The sequence below is a fragment of the Hyperolius riggenbachi genome, chromosome 4, assembly GCF_040937935.1.
Source record: "Hyperolius riggenbachi isolate aHypRig1 chromosome 4, aHypRig1.pri, whole genome shotgun sequence".
In the NCBI taxonomy this organism is placed as follows: domain Eukaryota; kingdom Metazoa; phylum Chordata; class Amphibia; order Anura; family Hyperoliidae; genus Hyperolius; species Hyperolius riggenbachi.
Window position 1 is genome coordinate 359,073,573 of NC_090649.1, and position 21,221 is coordinate 359,094,793.

A 21,221-nucleotide genomic window follows, 5' to 3' on the forward strand; every position below is an offset into this window, starting at 1 on the left:
TACAGATGTATAAAATGAAGGCTCCGATTCGGAAACGCCTTGCTGAACACACCCTGCTTTACGTATACTCCTAAAAATATAAATGACGATTAAAATTATTTTGTGGAACGTGAAGGGCCTGCGGTCTCCGTCAAAAAGATTGCAGGTCCTGCGCCACCTGAAAAAGCTACATGCAGACATTGCACTTTTACAGGAAATGCACCTTAAAACGGGGGAAGCTAAATTCATGCTAAAGATTTGGGTGGCAGAATCATATGAATCTCCAACACCAAATCGTAAAGCAGGGGTCTTAACACTAATCAGCAAAGCGATTCAAGCTAAAACGGAACTATTATGGGCAGATGGGGAAGGGAGATGCATGGGGATAAAGCTTAATCTACCTGGAGAAACACTTATAATATACAATGTCTATGGGCCTAATGGGAGCACGAGTCAATTCTTAAGTAATATTCAATGGCAGTTAATTAAAGAAACATCCAATGACCTCATAGTAGGAGGTGATTGGAATGCAGTCATACATCCATAGGTCAGGGGAGAGACAAACCCAGCCCCGCCAGCAGGGAAGGGAAACACCCCTGTCTAGATTCCAAAGAGATCTACAACTCACAGACTCCTGGAGGTACATCCATCCATATGATAGGGAATACTCTTTCCACTCTGCAACGCATGGAACCTTGTCGCGGTTAGACTATATATTTACGAGCGAACGTCTAATAAATAGAATACAAGCAGCAGAAATAGGAGATCTAGTGATTTCTGATCACGCTCCGGTACTCCTGGACTTGCATGAGAAAATCCAAAGAGGCTCAGAAATAACATGGAGATTTCCATCTTTTTTATGTGGGGATGAGGGATTCCATCCGTTGTTGAGGGGTTGGTGGTGCGAATATAAGGAGAACAATAACAGCCATGAGACAACCCCCCTTCTCTTTTGGGACGCAGCTAAGGCAGTTCTAAGAGGCCGCATCATAGCATATACCAACACAAAAAAAAATAAACCTCGAAAAAATACATGGAGGCCGTTATAAGAGTCAGGGAAGCCTTCAGGAAATACATAGTTACCCCAACCACACAGGCAAAAAACGAATGGTTAACAGCAAAATCCAACTCAGATAAATGGTTTAAAGATCGAGAGGCAATATCTAGATCACATATGGAATTAAAATTCCATAAGCATGGTAGCAAGGTCGGACGTATTCTGGCCCGCATGGCAAGGGGACATTACACACCCATAGGTATACATTCCATATGGGACGAGGGAGGAAGCCTAGTACACCATCCGAAGCAGGTCAACGAGATATTCAGACAATTCTATGAGACCCTTTACACAGACTCGGGTGAAATAGATATGGAAAACATTCAAAGCATATTGCAACAGATCCACCTTCCTCACCTTAAAGGGATACTGTAGGGGGTCGGGGGAAAATGAGTTGAAGTTACCCGGGGCTTCTAATGGCCCCCCACAGACATCCTGTGCCCGCGCAGCCACTCACCGATGCTCCGGCCCCGCCTCCAGTTCACTTCTGGAATTTCTGACTTTAAAGTCAGAAAACCACTGCGCCTGCATTGCCGTGTCCTCGATCCCACTCATGGCACCAGGAGCGTACTGCACAGGCACAGACCATACTGGGCTTGTGCAATACTCTCCTGGTGACATCAGCGTGAGCGAGGACACGGCAATGCAGGCGCAGTGGTTTTCTGACTTTAAAGTCTGAAATTCCAGAAGTGAACCGGAGGCGGGGCCGGAGCATTGGTGAGTGGCTCCGTGGGTACAGGATGTCTGCGGGGGGCCATTAGAAGCCCAGGGTAAGTTCAACTCATTTTCCCCCCGACCCCCCTACAGTATCCCTTTAACCAAGAGGAAGTAGAAGGGCTCAATGCCGACATCACGGCACAAGAGATCAAAACAACTATTAAGAATCTAGCCAACCACAAGGCCCCGGGTCCAGACGGCTTTCCCGGGGAATTTTACAAAATTCTACGGGAAGAGGTAGCCCCGACACTCCAGCGAGTTTATGACACTACGCTAAAGGGAAAAGGCCTTTTAGGAACAGGGAATGAGGCGCACATTAAATTATTACTAAAACCTGGAAAGGACCCACATAACCCGGGATCCTACCGCCCAATATCCTTAATAAACCAGGATGCCAAACTGCTAACCAAAATAATGGCGGACAGATTGGCTGAGCTAATGCCTAAATTAATTCAAGGGGACCAGGTGGGATTCATAAAGGGGAGGGCAGCAGTCACGAATATCAGAAAAGTACTTCTGATTCTCGAGCAGGTAAAAGCTTATCCGAAGTCATACAAAAATTGCGCCCTAGTAACCTTTGATGCCGAAAAGGCATTTGATGCCGTCAGATGGAAATGGGTGGAAGCTGTCCTCATTAAAATGGGATTCCAGGGATCATTCATCAACATGTTTAAACTGATGTACAACACTCCCAAAGCTCGGATCTGTACGCAGGGCTTCCTCTCTCGTCCCTTTACATTGCAAAGGGGCACACGGCAGGGATGCCCCCTGTCGTCCCTTTTGTTCAACCTATCCTTGGAGCCTATGGCGAGACTCTTACATAAGGAGTTGGAGGGTTTACGTTTTGGAAACACAAAACTGGTACAAACACTTTTTGCAGATGATCTCCTGCTATTCCTCACAGACCCATCACAGCAGTTACCGAAAGCCCTGCGGATTATACAAGACATAGGTAGGCATTCGGGGTTTAAGATAAATACATCAAAATCTGAGATATTAATGCTTTCTAAACTAGCAGATCAGGAATCAATCAGAGGGCTGGGGCTGCAAGTAGCAAAAGAAAAAAATACGCTATCTGGGCATTGAAATTGGCAGAGACCCCAGTTCCCTATACATACGTAACTTCTCGCCTCTCATCAAATCCATTGTTGGACAACTCCAGAGCTGGAAAGAAATACCGCTGGTGGTCGCTGGGAGAGCAGCACTAATCAAAATGATTAGCTTCGGGAGGCTATTCTATCCCATGCAGGTCATTCCCATGCTACTAAAACATAAAGATATTAGAATCCCTAATTCAGAGTTCACTAAATTCCTTTGGCGGGGTAAGCGTTCCCGCATCAGCCTTACAAGGCTGCAGCTCCCAAAAGAGATGGGGGGACTTAGTCTCCCAAACATTAGGAAATACAATCTAGCCTGCATGTTTAGGCATGTTAGAGACTGGGTAGCAAATACCAACCACTTCTCCAACATAGCATTAGAACAGTCCATAGCTGAACCTTGGGAATTAACAGGGCTACTACATGCAGGATGGTCCTCCCTACCAGTCAGGTTAAAATACAATGCAATCTACAGAGACACCCTTTTAACATGGAGGGAAATTCGCAAACTATTCCATCTCCCCTGGAAGGTCTCAAAATATATGCCCCTAGGGGGAAACCCAGCATTTAAGCCGGGATCCCTACACGAACATTATGCCATTTGGGCCGAGAAGGGTATCACAAAACTGGGAAATCTGTTGGATCTCCGAGACCATAGATACTTAACTCTAAGAGAGCTATCTCAACTCTACAATATACTGAGAACGGACTTTTTAATATACAGCCAAATTCAATCATACGTCAGAGCCAACTTGCATAATATAACCTCAATAGCTGAAATATTACCATTTGACTTTTTCCTAAAGCCAAGAGGAGAGAGACTATCGCTCTCGGAGATCCAAAGAACTATAGCAGCAATTGGAATGGAGGAGAAAGCAATACATAACATGAGCGGCTGGTCGAAAACATTCCAGATCCCCCAGCTAGAAAACAAGATTTTAGAGAGAAATAATTCAATAAGACGGGTCTTTGTGAGTGAGAGGTGGAGGGAATCACACCTTTTGATGATTTATAAGGCCAAATACGCGTTTAATATAACTTATAGAAACCCAAAACCAGGATACATAGACCATTGCCCCAAATGTCAACAGCTTCAAGCAAATATGGTACATTGTATATGGGATTGCCCTGTGATCCAAAAATTCTGGGACTCTGTGTGTGTTTTTGCAGGTAAAGTGGGAAAATGTAATATAGAGAAAGAACCCCTGTTACTCTTATTTAACGCCACCTCGGTGGAGGACACGATGGACCACCGTAAAGCACCACAAGACATTATTCATGTGATTATGCTTGCAGCAAGGAAATCAATCTTTAACAGATGGATATACTCAACGCCTCCTACCCTATGGGATGTTCAAGAAGAACTAAGATATCTTATGCTCATGGAAAAGTTAGATGCCACTATAAATATGGATAAAGGAACTAAAAAATTCTTCAGTAGATGGAAACCTTTCCGCTACACACAATGTCAGATTCGGACTTACAGCAACTTGTTCAACCCTTTAAATATACCGCATGGTATGCAAAGGCGGACCTATCTGGTTCTCTAGGCAGGCTGAGAATAAGGACCTGAGGAATCATTTTACATCGAACTGAAATATCCAAAGAGTAGGGTTTAGAGGAAGATCTTACAAAATATCCTTATAGAAGCAGGAGTGACCATGGGTGGAGGGAGGGATGTTTGGGGGGAAGGGTAAAGCTACTCTGTTTGTTCACTTGGATCTATACTTTCGTTATGAAGGTCATTTCACCTGTCACTGTTTAAATGAAAAAATTAATAAAACATTTTGGGAAAAAAAAAGATCCATAGAGAGCACACTTCTCTTGTGCAGACTGGCTGCGACAGGCAGAACTTTCGGACCCAGTACCAGAGCTGGAGAAGGCTGAGGGCGGCGGCATGGGAGCGATCCGCGCGCATGGGGCTGGAGGAAGCCTCAGGTATTTATAAAACTTTTATTAAAACTTTTCTCTGGTACACTTTAATAGCAGTATAGTGGGGGGATGCAAAAGGAATAAAATATGGGGTTATTACAATAAAAATACTGTTAAGCCACCTCCTATAAATTTGCCAACCTTTGAGGATATGTATAATAAAGTAACCAATTACACTCTCTAAAAACCTTTTATTTTATATGCCTTTTATAGGCAAATACAAAAAAATACACTATTTCTCCAATTCCTTCCCCTATAGTTGTAAAATAAGCAATGCTACTATAAATAAAACCCACAAATATATTTGCCCATTAGTCCCAGATATCACATTTAAATTATGTTCCTAGTACAATGTATGGCGTCAATATGTTATTTGGAAAGAAAGGTGTATTTTTTTCTGTGTTTTTTTTTTGTGTCACATCGATTGTAAGTACTTACGTACTAAAATATCAGTAATATACCCCCATGACATACATATTAAAAAAAGCCCTAGAGTCCCTAAGGCAGCTATTTATGGATTTTTTTTAAACTTTTTTTCCATCTGTTTGCTTGGTAATTGGGGGGGTTTGGAAGGGATTAATTATATTATTTTTTAAATTAATAATCTGTGGTGTGTGTAATTTAACTTTTTACCACTACATGGCACTAGAAACACTCCCTGGGTTACCAGGAAGTGTTTTGTTCATCCACGTTCTTTATTATGAATGGACAAGGCCCCTGAGTCACATGCGCATGCGCACACGCACTGCCGCTTAAACAATGGACGAGAATACACGTCCAGTTTGCATTCCAGCAGCGCCGATCTGGATGAGAATACTTGTCCAGATAGGCTTAAGTGGTTAAAATAAAAAGTCCTACGGTAAATTACACGCACACACCACATATAAAATGTGGCTGTTTACTCGATTTATCATAAATCTTAAATTGTGTTGCTGCTTCAATGTATAGTGATGATATTCAATTCTGAAAATCTGAAAATTCTCCTGCTACAGCAATGATAAGGCATTTCTAAAGGAAAATAGAGGAAATAAAGTAATTACTGAAAACAAGTATCGCCTACAAAAAGCTTAATTTAAGTTTGATGAGCAGTGATAAAGTTATTAGCGAATGAATGGGAGGAGCGTTGACAGGGGAAAATTGCTTCTGTCCTGCAGGTGAAAACACTTGTGGGCTGAAGCGGTTAAAACAATCATGGGTGAAAACTGAAAAACTGCATTTTTTTCTTCTTTTTCCCTTAAATATGCATAGATAACCCAGGATCCAGCTACATCCCTCGATGATGAGCAATCCCCAATCCCTCTCCCTGCAGGCGGGTACATGCGACGGCACATGACAGGTGCAAACAGGAAGTCAAGCAATCGTGGTACTTTGCACGGAGTTGTTGGGGATGTCGTCGGGGATCTTAAAGATCTGATCTGTCGTGATGGTGGTTATCACCGCATGTCACAAAACTTCATTCATGTAGTCACGCCCCTATACCCACGTCACGAGAGCACAGAAATGATCGCTCATTGCTCAAAAAAAAAAGCCTGTCATCTGAAAAATTGTTGAAAAAAAATCACATAGTGAGTATGGGCCTTTACACCTGCCTGAATAACACCAGAAACAAGCATGCAGCTAATCTTGTCGGACCTGACAATAATGACAGAAATGCCTGATCTGCTGTATGCTTGTTCGGGGTCTGTTGCTAAAAGTGATAGAGGCAGAGGATCAGCAGGATAGCCAGGCAACTGGTATTGCTTAAAAGGAAATAAATATAGCAGCCTCCATATCCCTTTCACTTCAGTTGTTCTTTAACCTCTTGAGGACCACAGTTTCCACCCCCCCCCCCCCCCACTGAAGACCAGGCTGTTTTTTGTTTAATTGGCCGCTGCAGCTTTAAGACTAAGCTGCAGGGCTGCACAACACAGCACACTAGGGATCCCCCCGCCCTTTCTCCTCATCAACAGAACTCTCTGTTGGTGAGGTCTGATTGCCCCCAGTTGTTTGTTTTTAAATAAATATTTCTTTATTTTTGTATTATCTTTTTACTATTTTTACAAACCCCTCCCTTCCCCCAGCCGGCCAATCCTGGCGATCGGCTCTCATAGGCTTCTGCCTCTGAGAGCCGATCGCTCTCTAGTGCCCCAGGGGCCCAGTACCACACTGCCCTGGATCGCAGCGCTGTACTTAGTTAAAAGATGGTGGTTTCGCCATCTAACAGTCTCAGAGCTCCACCCCTCAAGCAGGAGATGCGCGCACAGCCTGGCCAATTGGCGTTAGGCGGTCCTGGAGCTGCCGCCGCGGCCACGCCCATTGGAGTGGGGCGGTCGTTAGGTAGTTAAAGCAACACGGCCTGGCACGTATGTTACTCTCTGTTACAGATTCAAATACCCTTGCAGTAGCGCTCAATTCCACAATTCCAAGACACCTGTTGATTTCAATCAGTTGACTTTACTTGTGAACTACGCCTCAGAAAAAAAGTATAATAGTGCAGATGGTTTAGTTATTACCCCAATGTCACGATCGGTGTAGCAGAGAGAGGGTCTGATTACCGGTGAACTGCAGTATCACCGAGAATGCAGAATATACCCGATTATCGATGATCTGCAGTATCACCGATAATCCGATATAACGCTAACCTCTGAACACCTGAGTAGTGTAAGTGCTTGGTGCAACCGTAATACCTCGAGGACTAAGCCTCAGAAACAAGTGCCGTACAGTATGAAGTACTGCAGCAATACAGATTCCTTCCGAAGGCCTGGACTCTCCCGGGGGAGGAGTCAGGCGGAGCGTAGGAAGGACAGAGCGTGAGTGACACCTAGGAGAGAGTGTCACTAACAGATCTGAGAACTGCCTCTAACAGTAAGGTCAGTTCTCGAAGTCAGGCAAGCTAGGTCGTAACACACGGACAAATACAGTACAGATTCAGAACGAAAAGGCGGAGACTAATAAACAAGCAGGGTTCGGCAACAGGGTATCAGAAATATCGGGGTACAGAATCAGGAGTCAGATGCAGAGTCTAAGAGCGAGCCGAGGTTCGGCAACAGGGTATCAGAATGACAAGGTACAAGATCAGAATACAGAAGAATAGTAACAAGCTTGGGGAACCTGAGGAGCAGGTTCCCAATGAATACAGGATGGGCCCTGGGGCAGTAAATACAGAGCTGGCCCTGTGGAGCAGGTGCCCAGCAAATACGGCGCTGGCCCTGGGGAGCAGGTGCCCAGCAAATACAGAGCTGGCCCTATGGAGCAGGTACCCAGTAAATACAGAGCTGGCCCTGTGGAGCAGGTGCCCAGCACATACAGTGCTGGCCCTGAGGAGCAGGTGCCCAGCAAATATAGCGCTGGCCCTGAGGGGCAGGTGCCCAGCAAATACAGAGCTGGCCCTATGGAGCAGGTGCCCAGCACATACAGTGCTGGCCCTGAGAAGCAGGTGCCCAGCAAATACAGCGCTGGCCCTGAGGAGCAGGTGCCCAGCAAATACAGAGCTGGCCCTATGGAGCAGGTGCCCAGTAAATACAGAGCTGGCCCTGTGGAGCAGGTGCCCAGCAAATACAGAGCTGGCCCTGGGGAGCAGGTGCCCAGCAGATACAGAACTGGCCCTGTGGAGCAGGTGCCCAGCACATACAGTGCTGGCCCTGGGGAGCAGGTGCCCAGCAAATACAGCGCTGGCCCTGAGGAGCAGGTGCCCAGCAAATACAGAGCTGGCCCTGTGAGCAGGTGCCCAGCAGATACAGAGCTGGCCCTATGGAGCAGGTGCCCAGCACATACAGAGCTGGCCCTGTGAAGCAGGTGCCCAGCACATACAGGCATGAACTATCTCCTAGCGATAGAGATAGTTCTCAGGGTCGGGAAGGCCAAGTCGGCAACTCACAGACAAACAGGTACAGGATCAGAAGACAGAGGCAGTGTAGTCAGACAGGCAGAAAGTCATAACAGATAATCACAATCAAACTAGTACTTTAGACTATCAACAGAATCTAGCTAAGTGTAGGATTACAGCTCCAGCTGGTCCCGGCACACTTTCGGATCTGACTAAGGGTCTGCGTGCTACCACGTAGTGATTGCAACGACAGGCAACCAGCAACTGACTAAGCAGCAGAATATATAGTTGCTGGACTCTGCTGCCCCGCCCGAACCATTCAGCCAATCATGAGTCCTGCAGGAATCAGCTGACCTTCCTGATCAGCTGACACTTCCCCTGCAGGTATAAAGGTCCTGAATTCAGGCCCGCGCGAGCATAGCTCTCCATCTGCCTAGATGCACTAACAGACCCAGCCACACTAAGCACATGCTGCTGCATGCAAACAGCCGCTTTGCTGTCAGGACATGCGGCGGCTTTTCCGCATTCCACCACACAACCAGACGCGTGCAAACCGCCGCGTAGGACGCGGAGTCAGCCGCCTGCCTCTTGGCACACGCGGCGGCTTTTCCGCGTTTCCTCACACCCAAGTGCCACTTCACACCCAGTAGAAGATGGGGGGGCTACCACCGTCATAGGCAAATGCAAGGGGCATTACAGCTGCCCAGAACCCCCACTTAGACCAGGGCTGGTGCAGTGTCCGGGGACAGGCACAAGTTAAGACACCAGAATATCTACAGGCATCCTGCAGCTCACAGCTCTGCCCCATTTCTTTCCCTGCTACAGTAGACTTTGGATGGAGCATCAGAATGTGCACAGAGCATGGAGCAGCAGCATCTGTACAGAGAATGCAGAAGCAGCGTGTGTACAGAGCATAGAACAGCATTGTGTGTACAGAGCATGGAGCAGCAGTGTGTGTGCAGAGCATGGAGCTGCTCTGAGGAACTTAACAGGTCAGAACAACTTAACTTAGTCAGGTAAGAACACAGCCTGTGCCCTGCTGGGTGAATGCTTCACTTTCCCCATCATTAGCAATGTCGGCTGTCCTCATTATTATCTGTATCCAAACTGCTCCTGACCGATCCCGTTGTCGATCGAGAGCAGATCGGACATTTAGGAAATAATTGTCTGATCCTGTCAGTCAGATGGGCAATTGCATTATGTGTACCCAGCATGATGTCCTACCGTATTATTATTCTGTATTGTGCATGGCTGAGGGAGAACTTTCAGGAATCCCCCCTTGAAAATACTGGGTTTGCCCCTGACTGTTGGAACCCCAGCCACCCCCCCCCTCACACCCCCAATAGGTCCCCTTCTTACTGCACTAGCACTTTACTGGTCTTTTAACCACTCCATATCCATACCCAGCCTTCACTCTCAGGGACTCAAATGGAACGCTCTATAGTGTAAAACCACTTTTAACCACTTTCTGCAAATCAGACGTTTTAAAACGTCCAATTTTTGGCACTTTTGGGTGCAAGAGTGGTGTTTTATAAAGATTTGTTTTGCAGGGAAGAGGATCAGGATGCACCAGCGGGTGCCGCGGAGGAAGGGCACACGTTCATGCATGCGCACAGCCACTTTGGGCTGTAGGGAAGTGGTTAATTTGAATTAAAAAAAAAAAAGCATGACAGCATATAACATCACCAACTACCTGGTTCGTGGGCTGTGGCATGTATCAGATCACTCCTTCCTCTCCAGTTATCGGCACATCCAGCTCCCAGCTCTGCCCTACAAGTTTCATCATCGATGTGGCTCATCAGGGGCTAAAGAGCTTGCGCTGATCATCCATCTTAAATACTTATTTAAGACAACAATCAATCTTTTAATTCAATCCAGTGTTCTCCACCCTTCGTAAATTAGCCCATGTGACCTTATGCCACACAATAGAACAAACGAGAATAAGGTGACCAAAGAAACATGCATGTGACACTATACAAACCTTTTTGGAAGGGAGTCTGGTTCCTTTAAAATGGTCACTGCAGCCTGCACCATTGCAATTGGTGTGGTAACATAGCCAATTTCTGCAAAACATAAAGTAAAAAAAAGCTAAATAAATTCAAACTTTTAAACCTTATATTTTCTTGTTGGACTACTGTATTGATGTAAATAAAACCTGCATGTACTAGGTTATTAATAGAACATATATTTCATTTAGAATTCGTTGGGGACCATGCTCATGCAGTCATGTAAAAAATTTAATATTCAGTCCTGTATTAAGAAATGTTCACATATTGATGTCTAATCTTGTTTGTTTGTTTGTTTGTTTTTTTAAATCTACTAGCCAGTGTTATCCTCTTTGGTTGAAATAACTGCAGTGAGCATCTACTGTGACGTCACCCTCCAATTCCTGATCCATTTGCTGCAGTTTACCATTCAGCCTCAGACCTTGAGGGAAATCTAAATGAATTCAGCACTGCAGGCAAAGTAACCTTTTGGATTGGTGGGTGAGTCCACATACAATACAATTTCGATTGTATGTACTGCGGTCTCCTATAGAGATCAGGTAGCTGCCACCAATTTGCATTAGTGTGCGAATGCGCAGATCTAACTCTAGCTAGCCCTGTAGGAAATGGGTTATTTGAACAACCTTTCTAGAGATAGCAAAATATAGCAATATCAATAAAAACAGTTATAACATTCTCTCAGAAAAGCGGGACTCTTTGCAGAGATATTCAGAACAAACACTTAGACAAACAATGTTTAATCGTTTATTTTATAATTAAGTAATGCATACAAATGAGTAAAGAAAATGTAAAAAAATCTAATAATGAACAGATTGATGTAGTAAAATAATAGAAACAAAGGTGAAAATTATAACTGGATACAGTCTGAGCAGTCTGTAGAATTATCGTGTCCTTTGGAATTCTAAGTCCAAACAGAAGTTAGAAAACACTAGTCCAAAGATAAAAAACCCAAATCCTTGATGGTATATGGACTGCCAATGAAAGGACTGTAGACAGACTGTGTGTCCAGCAATTTAATACTTTCTCCGCTGGAGGATGGAGATGGTAATCAGAGATGGGCAGTCTCTGCCACATGCTCCAGTTCCACCCCTGTCATTAGAGGGAGAAAGAGACATGAAATATCTAATGGTAAAAAGATTTTGCAAAAAACAGACATTAAATTCCCCTATGAAAAAAAAAATGCAAACTTCTAAATATTATAATCTTTCAAACACTTTCATTTATTAAGCCATGAGCAAATATAAATTGCACATCTTGAAAAAAAAACCTAAAACATGTTTGGACTACCAAACTAGACTATCCTCTACCCCTCCATACTAAAAAGGCCTGGGAAACCTGCCACCCAGTGGTGTAGCTAGAGACTATGGGGCCCCATGGCAACATTTTCATGGGGCCTTTTGATCTAGGCACTCTTGACCAATGCCACCTGCCCCTATCCTATGGATATGAGTTGACCAGGCAATTTGCATGTTCATGCAATGTACAATGTGTATAGTCCATGGGCACTAAGATGGTAGTCAAAGGGTAGAGGAACAAAGGAAAGTTAATAGAGAACACATCAAGTACCACCTGGGCCCTCTGATTTCTAGGGCTCCATAGCAGTTTCTATGGCTACTATGGCTATTGCTACACTCCTGCTGCCACCACAATACTGCCACCTTGTGGTATCTAACCAAGCGTTCCCAGTAAGACAAGATCCTTTGCTGCATACACACAATGCTTTATGATATTTTCTATTAACAATAAAGTTCTGATTGAAAGTACTAGGAACTTCCGCTATTCATTAATCCTCCATGGATTGTTATGTGAATTAGAAGAGGAGGGTGTCCATGAACATATGAGGTGGGTTCACTGAACAAAAAAGGTAGGTATATGTAGTACTGGGTATTACAATGTGCACCTGTGCACCAGGTATTCACTGAATGTGCTGGGCCTGGCTCGCAGTGGCACACACACAGTATGAATTAGCAAGGCTGTCTATGCAACACAAGTGCCAGTGGGACACACAGAAAAAAAAATAGATCACAAGAACAAGATTAGCTCTCAAAAGAGCTGTTGTGGAGTGCTATTTTAGCAATAAGAAATCAGCAAGGAGCAAGCTAACAAGCCTACAAGAGCCTAACTAATCTTTCCCTATGAGAGAGTCTACAGCAGCTGTCCCTTCTCTAATTAGTGCAGGCACACAAGTTAGTGTAGCCTTTTATAAGGGGGGAGTGGCTCCAGGAGGGAGTGTAGCCTGATTGGCTACAATGTGCCTGCTGACTGTGATGCAGAGGGTCAAAGTTGACCCTAATGGTGCATTATGAGGGCGAACCGAATTTCCGGAAAAGTTCGCGGTTCTCCGCGATCGCGAACCCCAAAAGTTCGCCGGGAACCATTCGCCGTCGAACCGTTCAGGCCATCTCTAGTCCCAGCAGATCGGGCAAAAAAATCAGATTCAGGAAATTATAGACCAGTAAGCTTAACATAATTTGTATACAAACTATTTGAGGGGTTACTAAGAAATACTACATGACGTCATAGTAGAAAATAATCTTATTTCTCAGCATCAGCATCAGACAGGTCCTGTTTGACTAACATGCTCAGCTTGTATGAGGTAGTGAATGCTAATTTGGATATTGGGAATGCTGTAGATGTGAAATACTTTGACTTTGCTAAGGCCTTCGACACTGTTCCCCACCAAAGTCTGGTGCAAAAGTTGAGGATGCAAGGACTGGGGAAGAGTCTGTGTGCATGAATAGGGAACTGGCTAATGGACAGAATACAAAGAGTTGTGGTCAATGGATCATACTCAAAATGGGTGACTGTTAGCAGTGTGGTCCCACAGGGGTCTGTAATAATTGCAGTATTTGTATAGCGCCTTTCTCCTGTCGGACTCAAAGCGCTTGCAAGGCAGCCACTCAGTAGGCAGTAGCAGTGTTAAGGAGACTTGCCCAATAAACTCCCTACTGAATAGGTGCTGGCTTACTGAACAGGCAGAGCCAAGACTTGAACCCGGGTTTCCTGTGTCAGAGGCAGAGCCCTTAACCACTTAAGGACTGCAGTCATAAAACCCCTTAAGGACCAGAGCCTTTTTTTCCATTCGGACCACTGCAGCTTTCACGGTTTATTGCTCAGTCATACAACCTACCACCTAAATGAATTTTACCTCCTTTTCTTGTCACTAATACAGATTTCTTTTGGTGCTATTTGATTGCTGCTGCGAGTTTTACTTTTTATTATATTCATCAAAAAAGACATGAATTTTGTCAAAAAAAATGACTTTTTTAACTTTCTGTGCTGACATTTTTCAAATAAAGTAAGATTTCCTATACACTTGAGCGCGAAAGTTATTCTGCTACATGTCTTTGATAAAAAAAAAAATCATTCAGTGTATATTTATTGGATTGGGTAAAAGTTATAGCGTTTACAAACTATGGTGCAAAAAGTGAATTTTCCCATTTTCAAGCATCTCTGACTTTTCTGCGCACCTGTCAGGTTTCATGAGGGGCTAAAATTCCAGGATAGTACAAATACCCCCCAAATGACCCCATTTTGGAAAGAAGACATCCCAAAGTATTCAGTGAGAGGCATGGTGAGTTCATTGAAGATTTTATTTTTTGTCACAAGTTAGCGGAAAATGACAGTTTGTGACAGAAAAAAAAAAAAAAAAGTTTCCATTTCTTCTAACTTGCGACAAAAAAAAATGAAATCTGCCACGGACTCACTATGCTCCTCTCTGAATACCTTGAAGTGTCTACTTTCCAAAATGGGGTCATTTGTGGGGTGTGTTCACTGTCCTGGCATTTTGGGGGGTGCCTAATTGTAAGCACCCCTGTAAAGCCTAAAGATGCTCATTGGACTTTGGGCCCCTTAGCGCAGTTAGGCTGCAAAAAAGTGCCACACATGTGGTATTGCCGTACTCAGGAGAAGTAGTATAATGTGTTTTGGGGTGTATTTTTACACATACCCATGCTGGGTGGGAGAAATATCTCCGTAAATGACAATTTTTTTATTTTTTTTAAACACAATTGTCAATTTATAGAGATATTTCTCCCACTCAGCATGGGTATGTGGAAAAATACACCCCAAAACACATTATACTACTTCTCCTGAGTACGGCGATACCACGTGTGGCACTTTTTTGCACCCTAACTGCGCTAAGGGGCCCAAAGTCCAATGAGTACCTTTAGGATTTCACAGGTCATTTTGAGAAATTTTGTTTCAAGACTGCTCCTCACGGTTTAGGGCCCCTAAAATGCCAGGACAGTATAGGAATCCCACAAATTACCCCATTTTAGAAAGAAGACACCCCAAGGTATTCATTAGGAGTATGGTGAGTTCATAGAAGATTTTTTTTTTTGTCACAAGTTAGCGGAAATTGATTTTAATTGTTTTTTTTCACAAAGTGTCATTTTCCGCTAACTTGTGACAAAAATAAAATCTTCTATGAACTCACCATACTCCTAACGGAATACCTTGGGGTGTCTTCTTTCTAAAATGGGGTCATTTGTGGGGTTCCTATACTGCCCTGGCATTTTAGGGGCCCTAAACCGTGAGGAGTAGTCTTGAAACCAAATGTCGCAAAATGACCTGTGAAATCCTAAAGGTACTCATTGGACTTTGTGTCCCTTAGCGCACTTAGGGTGCAAAAAAGTGCCACACATGTGGTACCGCCGTACTCAGGAGAAGTAGTATAATGTGTTTTGTGGTGTATTTTTACATATAACCATGCTGGGTGGGAGAAATATCTCTGTAAATGACACATTTTTGATTTTTTTTTACACACAATTGTCCATTTACAGAGAGATTTCTCCCACCCAGCATGGGTATGTGTAAAAATACACCACAAAACACATTATACTACTTCTCCTGAGTATGGCGATACTACATGTGTGACACTTTTTTGCAGCCTAGGTGCGCTAAGGGGCCCAACGTCCTATTCACAGGTCATTTTGAGGCATTTGTTTTCTAGACTACTCCCCACGGTTTAGGGCCCCTAAAATGCCAGGGCAGTATAGGAACCCCACAAGTGACCCCATTTTAGAAAGAAGACACCCCAAGGTATTCCGTTAGGGGTATGGTGAGTTCATAGAAGATTTTATTTTTTGTCACAAGTTAGTGAAAAATGACACTTTGTGAAAAAAACAATAAAAATCCAATTTCCGCTAACTTTTGACAAAAAATAAAATCTTCTATGAACTCATCATACACCTAACAGAATACCTTGAGGTGTCTTCTTTCTAAAATGGGGTCACTTGTGGGGTTCCTATACTGCCCTGGCATTTTACGGGCCCAAAACTGTGAGTAGTCTGGAAACCAAATTTCTCAAAATGACTGTTCAGGGGTATAAGCATCTGCAAATTTTGATGACAGGTGGTCTATGAGGGGGCAAATTTTGTGGAAACGGTCATAAGCAGGGTGGCCTCTTAGATGACAGGATGTATTGGGCCTGATCTGATGGATAGGAGTGCTAGGGGGGTGACAGGAGGTGATTGATGGGTGTCTCAGGGGGCGGTTAGAGGGGAAAATAGATGCAATCAATGCACTGGGGAGGTGATCGGAAGGGGGTCTGAGGGGGATCTGAGGGTTTGGCCGAGTGATCAGGAGCCCACACGGGGCAAATTAGGGCCTGATCTGATGGGTAGGTGTGCTAGGGGGTGACAGGAGGTGATTTATGGGTGTCTCAAGGTGTGATTAGAGGGGGGGAATAGATGCAAGCAATGCACTAGTGAGGTGATCAGGGCTGGGGTCTGAGGGCGTTCTGAGGTGTGGGCGGGTGATTGGGTGCCCGCAAGGGGCAGATTAGGGTCTAATCTGATGGGTAACAGTGACAGGTGGTGATAGGGGGTGATTGATGGGTAATTAGTGGGTGTTTAGAGGAGAGAAGAGATGTAAACACTGCACTTGGGAGGTGATCTGATGTCGGATCTGCGGGCGATCTATTGGTGTGGGTAGGTGATCAGATTGCCCGCAAGGGGCAGGTTAGGGGCTGATTGATGGGTGGCAGTGACAGGGGGTGATTGATGGGTGGCAGTGACAGGGGGTGATTGATGGGTGATTGACAGGTGATCAGTGGGTTATTACAGGGAATAACCGATGTAAATATTGCACTGGCGAATTGATAAGGCAGGGGTCTGAGGGCAATCTGAGCGTGTGGGCGGGTGATTGGGTGCCCGCAAGGGGCAGATTAGGGTCTAATCTGATGGGTAACTGTGACAGGTGGTGATAGGGGGTGATTGATGGGTAATTGGTGGGTGTTTAGAGGAGAGAAGAGATGTAAACACTGCACTTGGGAGGTGATCTGATGTCGGATCTGCGGGCGATCTATTGGTGTGGGTGGGTGATCAGATTGCCCGCAAGGGGCAGGTTAGGGGCTGATTGATGGGTGGCAGTGACAGGGGGTGATTGATGGGTGGCAATGACAGGGGGTGATTGATGGGTGATTGACAGGTGATCAGTGGGTTATTACAGGGAATAACAGATGTAAATATTGCACTGGCGAATTTTATAAGGCGGGGGTCTGAGGGCAATCTGAGCGTGTGGGCGGGTGATTGGGTGCCCGCAAGGGTCTAATCTGATGGGTAACAGTGACAGGTGGTGATAGGGGGTGATTGATGGGTGATTGATGGGTAATTAGTGGGTGTTTAGAGGAGAGAATAGATGTAAACAATGGATTTGGGAGGTGATCTGATGTCGGATCTGCGGGCGATCTGTTGGTGTGGGTGGGTGATCAGATTGCCCGCAAGGGGCAGGTTAGGGGCTGATTGATGGGTGGCAGTGACAGGGGGTGATTGATGGGTGGCAGTGACAGGGGGTGATTGACAGGTGATCAGTGGGTTATTACAGGGAAGAACGGATGTAAATAATGCACTGTCGAATCGATAAGGGGGGGTTTGAGGGCAATCTGAGCATGTGGGCGGGTGATTGGGTGCCTGCAAGGGTCTAATCTGATGGGTAAAAGTGACAGGTGGTGATAGGGGGTGATTGATGGGTGATTGATGGGTAATTAGTGGGTGTTTAGAGGAGAGAATAGATGTAAACAATGGATTTGGGAGGTGATCTGATGTCGGATCTGCGGGCGATCTATTGGTGTGGGTGGGTGATCAGATTGCCCGCAAGGGGCAGGTTAGGGGCTGATTGATGGGTGGCAGTGACAGGGGGTGATTGACGGGTGATTGACAGGTGATTGACAGGTGATTGACAGGTGATCAGGGGGATAGATGCATACAGTACACAGGGGGGGGAGGGTCTGGGGGGGTCTGGGGAGAATCTGAGGGGTGGGGGGTGATCAGGAGGGAGCAGGGGGCAGTTTAGGGACTAAAAAAAAAAATAGCGTTGACAGATAGTGACAGGGAGTGATTGATGAGTGATTAGGGGGGTGATTGTGTGCAAACGGTGGTCTGGGGGGTGGGCAGGGGGGGGGTCTGAGGGGTACTGTGGGCGATCAGGGGGCAGGGGGGGGCAGATCAGTGTGTTTGGGTGCAGACTAGGGTGGCTGCAGCCTGCCCTGGTGGTCCCTCGGACACTGGGACCACCAGGGCAGGAGGCAGCCTGTATAATACACTTTGTAAACATTACAAAGCGTATTATACGCTTACTATCCGGCGATCGTCGGGTTAACAACCCGCCGGCGCTTCCGATTGGCCGGCGGGTTGACGTCGTGGGTGGGCGGAGCCTATTGCCGGCGGATGCGCGCGCATCCCAGCGCGCGATCCCCGGCCAGAGAGTGCCCCAGGACCTGACGCCAATCTGCGTTACGTGGTCCTGGGGCTGCCACTTTGCCGCCGCCAATATGAAGTAGGCGGTCGGCAAGTGGTTAAAGGGATACTGTAGGGATACTGTAGGGGGGTCGGGGGAAAATGAGTTGAACTTACCCGGGGCTTCTAATGGTCCCCCGCAGACATCCTGTGCCTACGAAGCCACTCACCGATGCTCGGCCCCGCCTTTGGTTCACTTCTGGAATTTCAGACTTTAAAGTCTGAAAACGACTGCGCCTGCATCGCCATGTCCTCAATCCCGCTGATGTCACCAGGAGTGTATTGTGCAGACACAGACCAGGCCCGTTTCTAGGGCCATGCGGGGCGTGCCGCCGCCCGGGGCGCTGTTGGGAGGGGGGCGCTATAATGGAGGGGGGAGCCGGAGCCGCGGGGAGGGCAGCCCTCCCTCTCCCTACTTCTCCCGGGCCGCCCTCCGTGCTCCCCTCTCAGATGCATAGTCTGTGAGCAGGCAGGAAGCGCTGTTTACAACTCACCTGCCTGGCTCCAAGCGCCGCTCTCTCGCCGCCGGTCTCACTCTCCTCTCTCTGCATAGATGCTGATACACACGCTGCTTCCTGTTTAGCCGGAAGCAGCCTGTGTATCAGTGTGTAGGCAGATAGGAGAAGACCGGCGGCGAGAGAGCAGCGCTTGGAGCCAGGCAGGTGAGTTGTAAACAGCGCTTCCTGCCTGCTCACTATACATCTGAGGGGGGAGCATGGAGGGCGCCCGGGAGAGGAGAGGGAGGGAGAGGTCGAGCTGCCCTCCCCGCGGCTCCGGCTCCCCCCTCCATTATAGGGGACAGCTACCTTTCTAACCTATCCTGGGGGCACCTACCTAATCTAACCTACGCTGGGGGGCAGCTACCTAATCTAACCTACGCTGGGGGGCAGCTACCTATCTAACCTATACTGGGGGGCACCTACCTAATCTAACATACACTGGGGGGGCAGCTACCTATCTAACCTACACTGGGGGGCAGCTACCTATCTAACCTACACTGGGGGCAGCTACCTATCTAATCTATACTGGGAGGCAGCTACCTAATCTAACCTATGCTGGGGGGCAGCTACCTATCTAACCTATGCTGGGGGGCACCTACATAATCTAACCTACACTGGGGGGCAGCGACCTAATCTAACCTATACTGGGGGGCAGCTACCTAATCTAACCTATACTGGGGGGCACCTACCTATCTAACCTATACTGGGGGGGGACAGCTACCTATCTAACCTATACTGGGGGGGCAGCTACCTATCTAACCTATACTGGGGGGGGCAGCTACCTATCTAACCTATCAGGGCAGTTTCTAGGCTAAATTTCACCCAGTTCGAGAGTCAAAAAATACGCCCCCCCCCCCCCCCCCCCCCCCCCCCCCCCCCCAATCAAAGCTGCTAAGTGAAATCATGTCAAAAGGCTTCTTGAAACCAACTCACCATTTTTATTTATTTTTTTAAAAACATTTTTTTACTACCCCTCTTCCATGGGCTTGCTCCTGGCTGGCTTTGGCTGCCTGCGAGTCTGCTAGTCTCTGGACTGACTCAGGCTGAGAGGCTCCGCGAGTGCAACGTAGTCACACACTGCGTATTTATCGCTGCATGCGGCCACCCTACTCTTGCTCGCTGTCGTCGGCTACTCCCCCAACCAAGCCCAAGCGTGGGGTGGGCTGCCTGTATCTTTCCCGTTGCGCCGCACAGCCTGCCAGTGTTGCCAACCTTTCACGGTATTTTTTTACTGACAAATACCTAAAAATTTACTGACAAAAGATTTTTACTGACAAAATTTCTCCACTAAATGCACATAAGAGACAGTTTCTTCACCAGTAAATGCACATTAGAGACCGCTTTTCACCAGTAAATGCACATAAGAGACCGCTTTTCACCAGCAAATGCACTTAACAAGAGACCACTTTTCACCAGTAAATGCACTTAACAAGAGACCGCTTTTCACCAGTAAATGCACAAAATGACAAACAGCCAGTGTCCCCAGTATATGTAGCCAGGGGGTATATGTGCCCAGTATATGTAGCCAGGGGGTATATGTGCCCAGTATATGGAGCCAGGGGGTATATGTGCCCAGTATATGGAGCCAGGGGGTATATGTGCCCAGTATATGGAGCCAGGGGGTATATGTGCCCAGTATATGGAGCCAGGGGGTATATGTGCCCAGTATATGGAGCCAGGGTGTATATGTGCCCAGTATATGGAGCCAGGGGGTATATGTGCCCAGTATATGGAGCCAGGGGGTATATGTGCACAGTATATGGAGCCAGAGGGTATATGTGCACAGTATATGGAGCCAGGGGGTATATGTGCCCAGTATATGGAGCCAGGGGGTATATGTGCCCAGTATATGGCGCCAGGGGGTATATGTGCCCAGTATATGGCGCCAGGGGGTATATGTGCCCAGTATATGGAGCCAGGGGGTATATGTGCCCAGTATATGTAGCCAGGGGTATATGTGCCCAGTATATTGTAGCCAGGTGTATATGTGCCAAGTATATGTAGCCAGGGGTATATGTTCCCAGTATATGTAGCCAGGGATATGTGCCAGTATATGTAGCCAGGGGGCTATATGTGCCAGTATATGTAGCCAGGGGTATATGTGCCAAGTATATGTAGCCAGGGGTATATGTGCCAAGTATATGTAGCCAGGGGTATATGTTTCCAGTATATGTAGCCAGGGGTATATGTGCCAGTATATGTAGCCAGGGGTATATGTGCCAAGTATATGTAGCCAGGGGTATATGTGCCAAGTATATGTAGCCAGGGGTATATGTGCCAAGTATATGTAGCCAGGGGTATATGTGCCAAGTATATGTAGCCAGGTGTATATGTGCCCATATTGTAGGCTTTGTAGCCAGTCTGTCAGAGTCGACCATCTGACTTTAGC

At 46.4% G+C, this 21,221-nt stretch overlaps 1 protein-coding gene across 1 annotated transcript in view; it reads right to left on the reverse strand.

Moving 5' to 3' along the window:
- The window catches only part of LOC137570836 (saccharopine dehydrogenase-like oxidoreductase), a 452,635-nt gene that overhangs the window by 56,039 nt on the left and 375,375 nt on the right, over positions 1-21,221 (reverse strand). Inside the window, exon 11 of the mRNA XM_068279544.1 lies at positions 10,569-10,650. Coding sequence (XP_068135645.1) covers positions 10,569-10,650 — 82 coding nt within the window. The remainder of the gene's footprint in view (positions 1-10,568; positions 10,651-21,221) is intronic.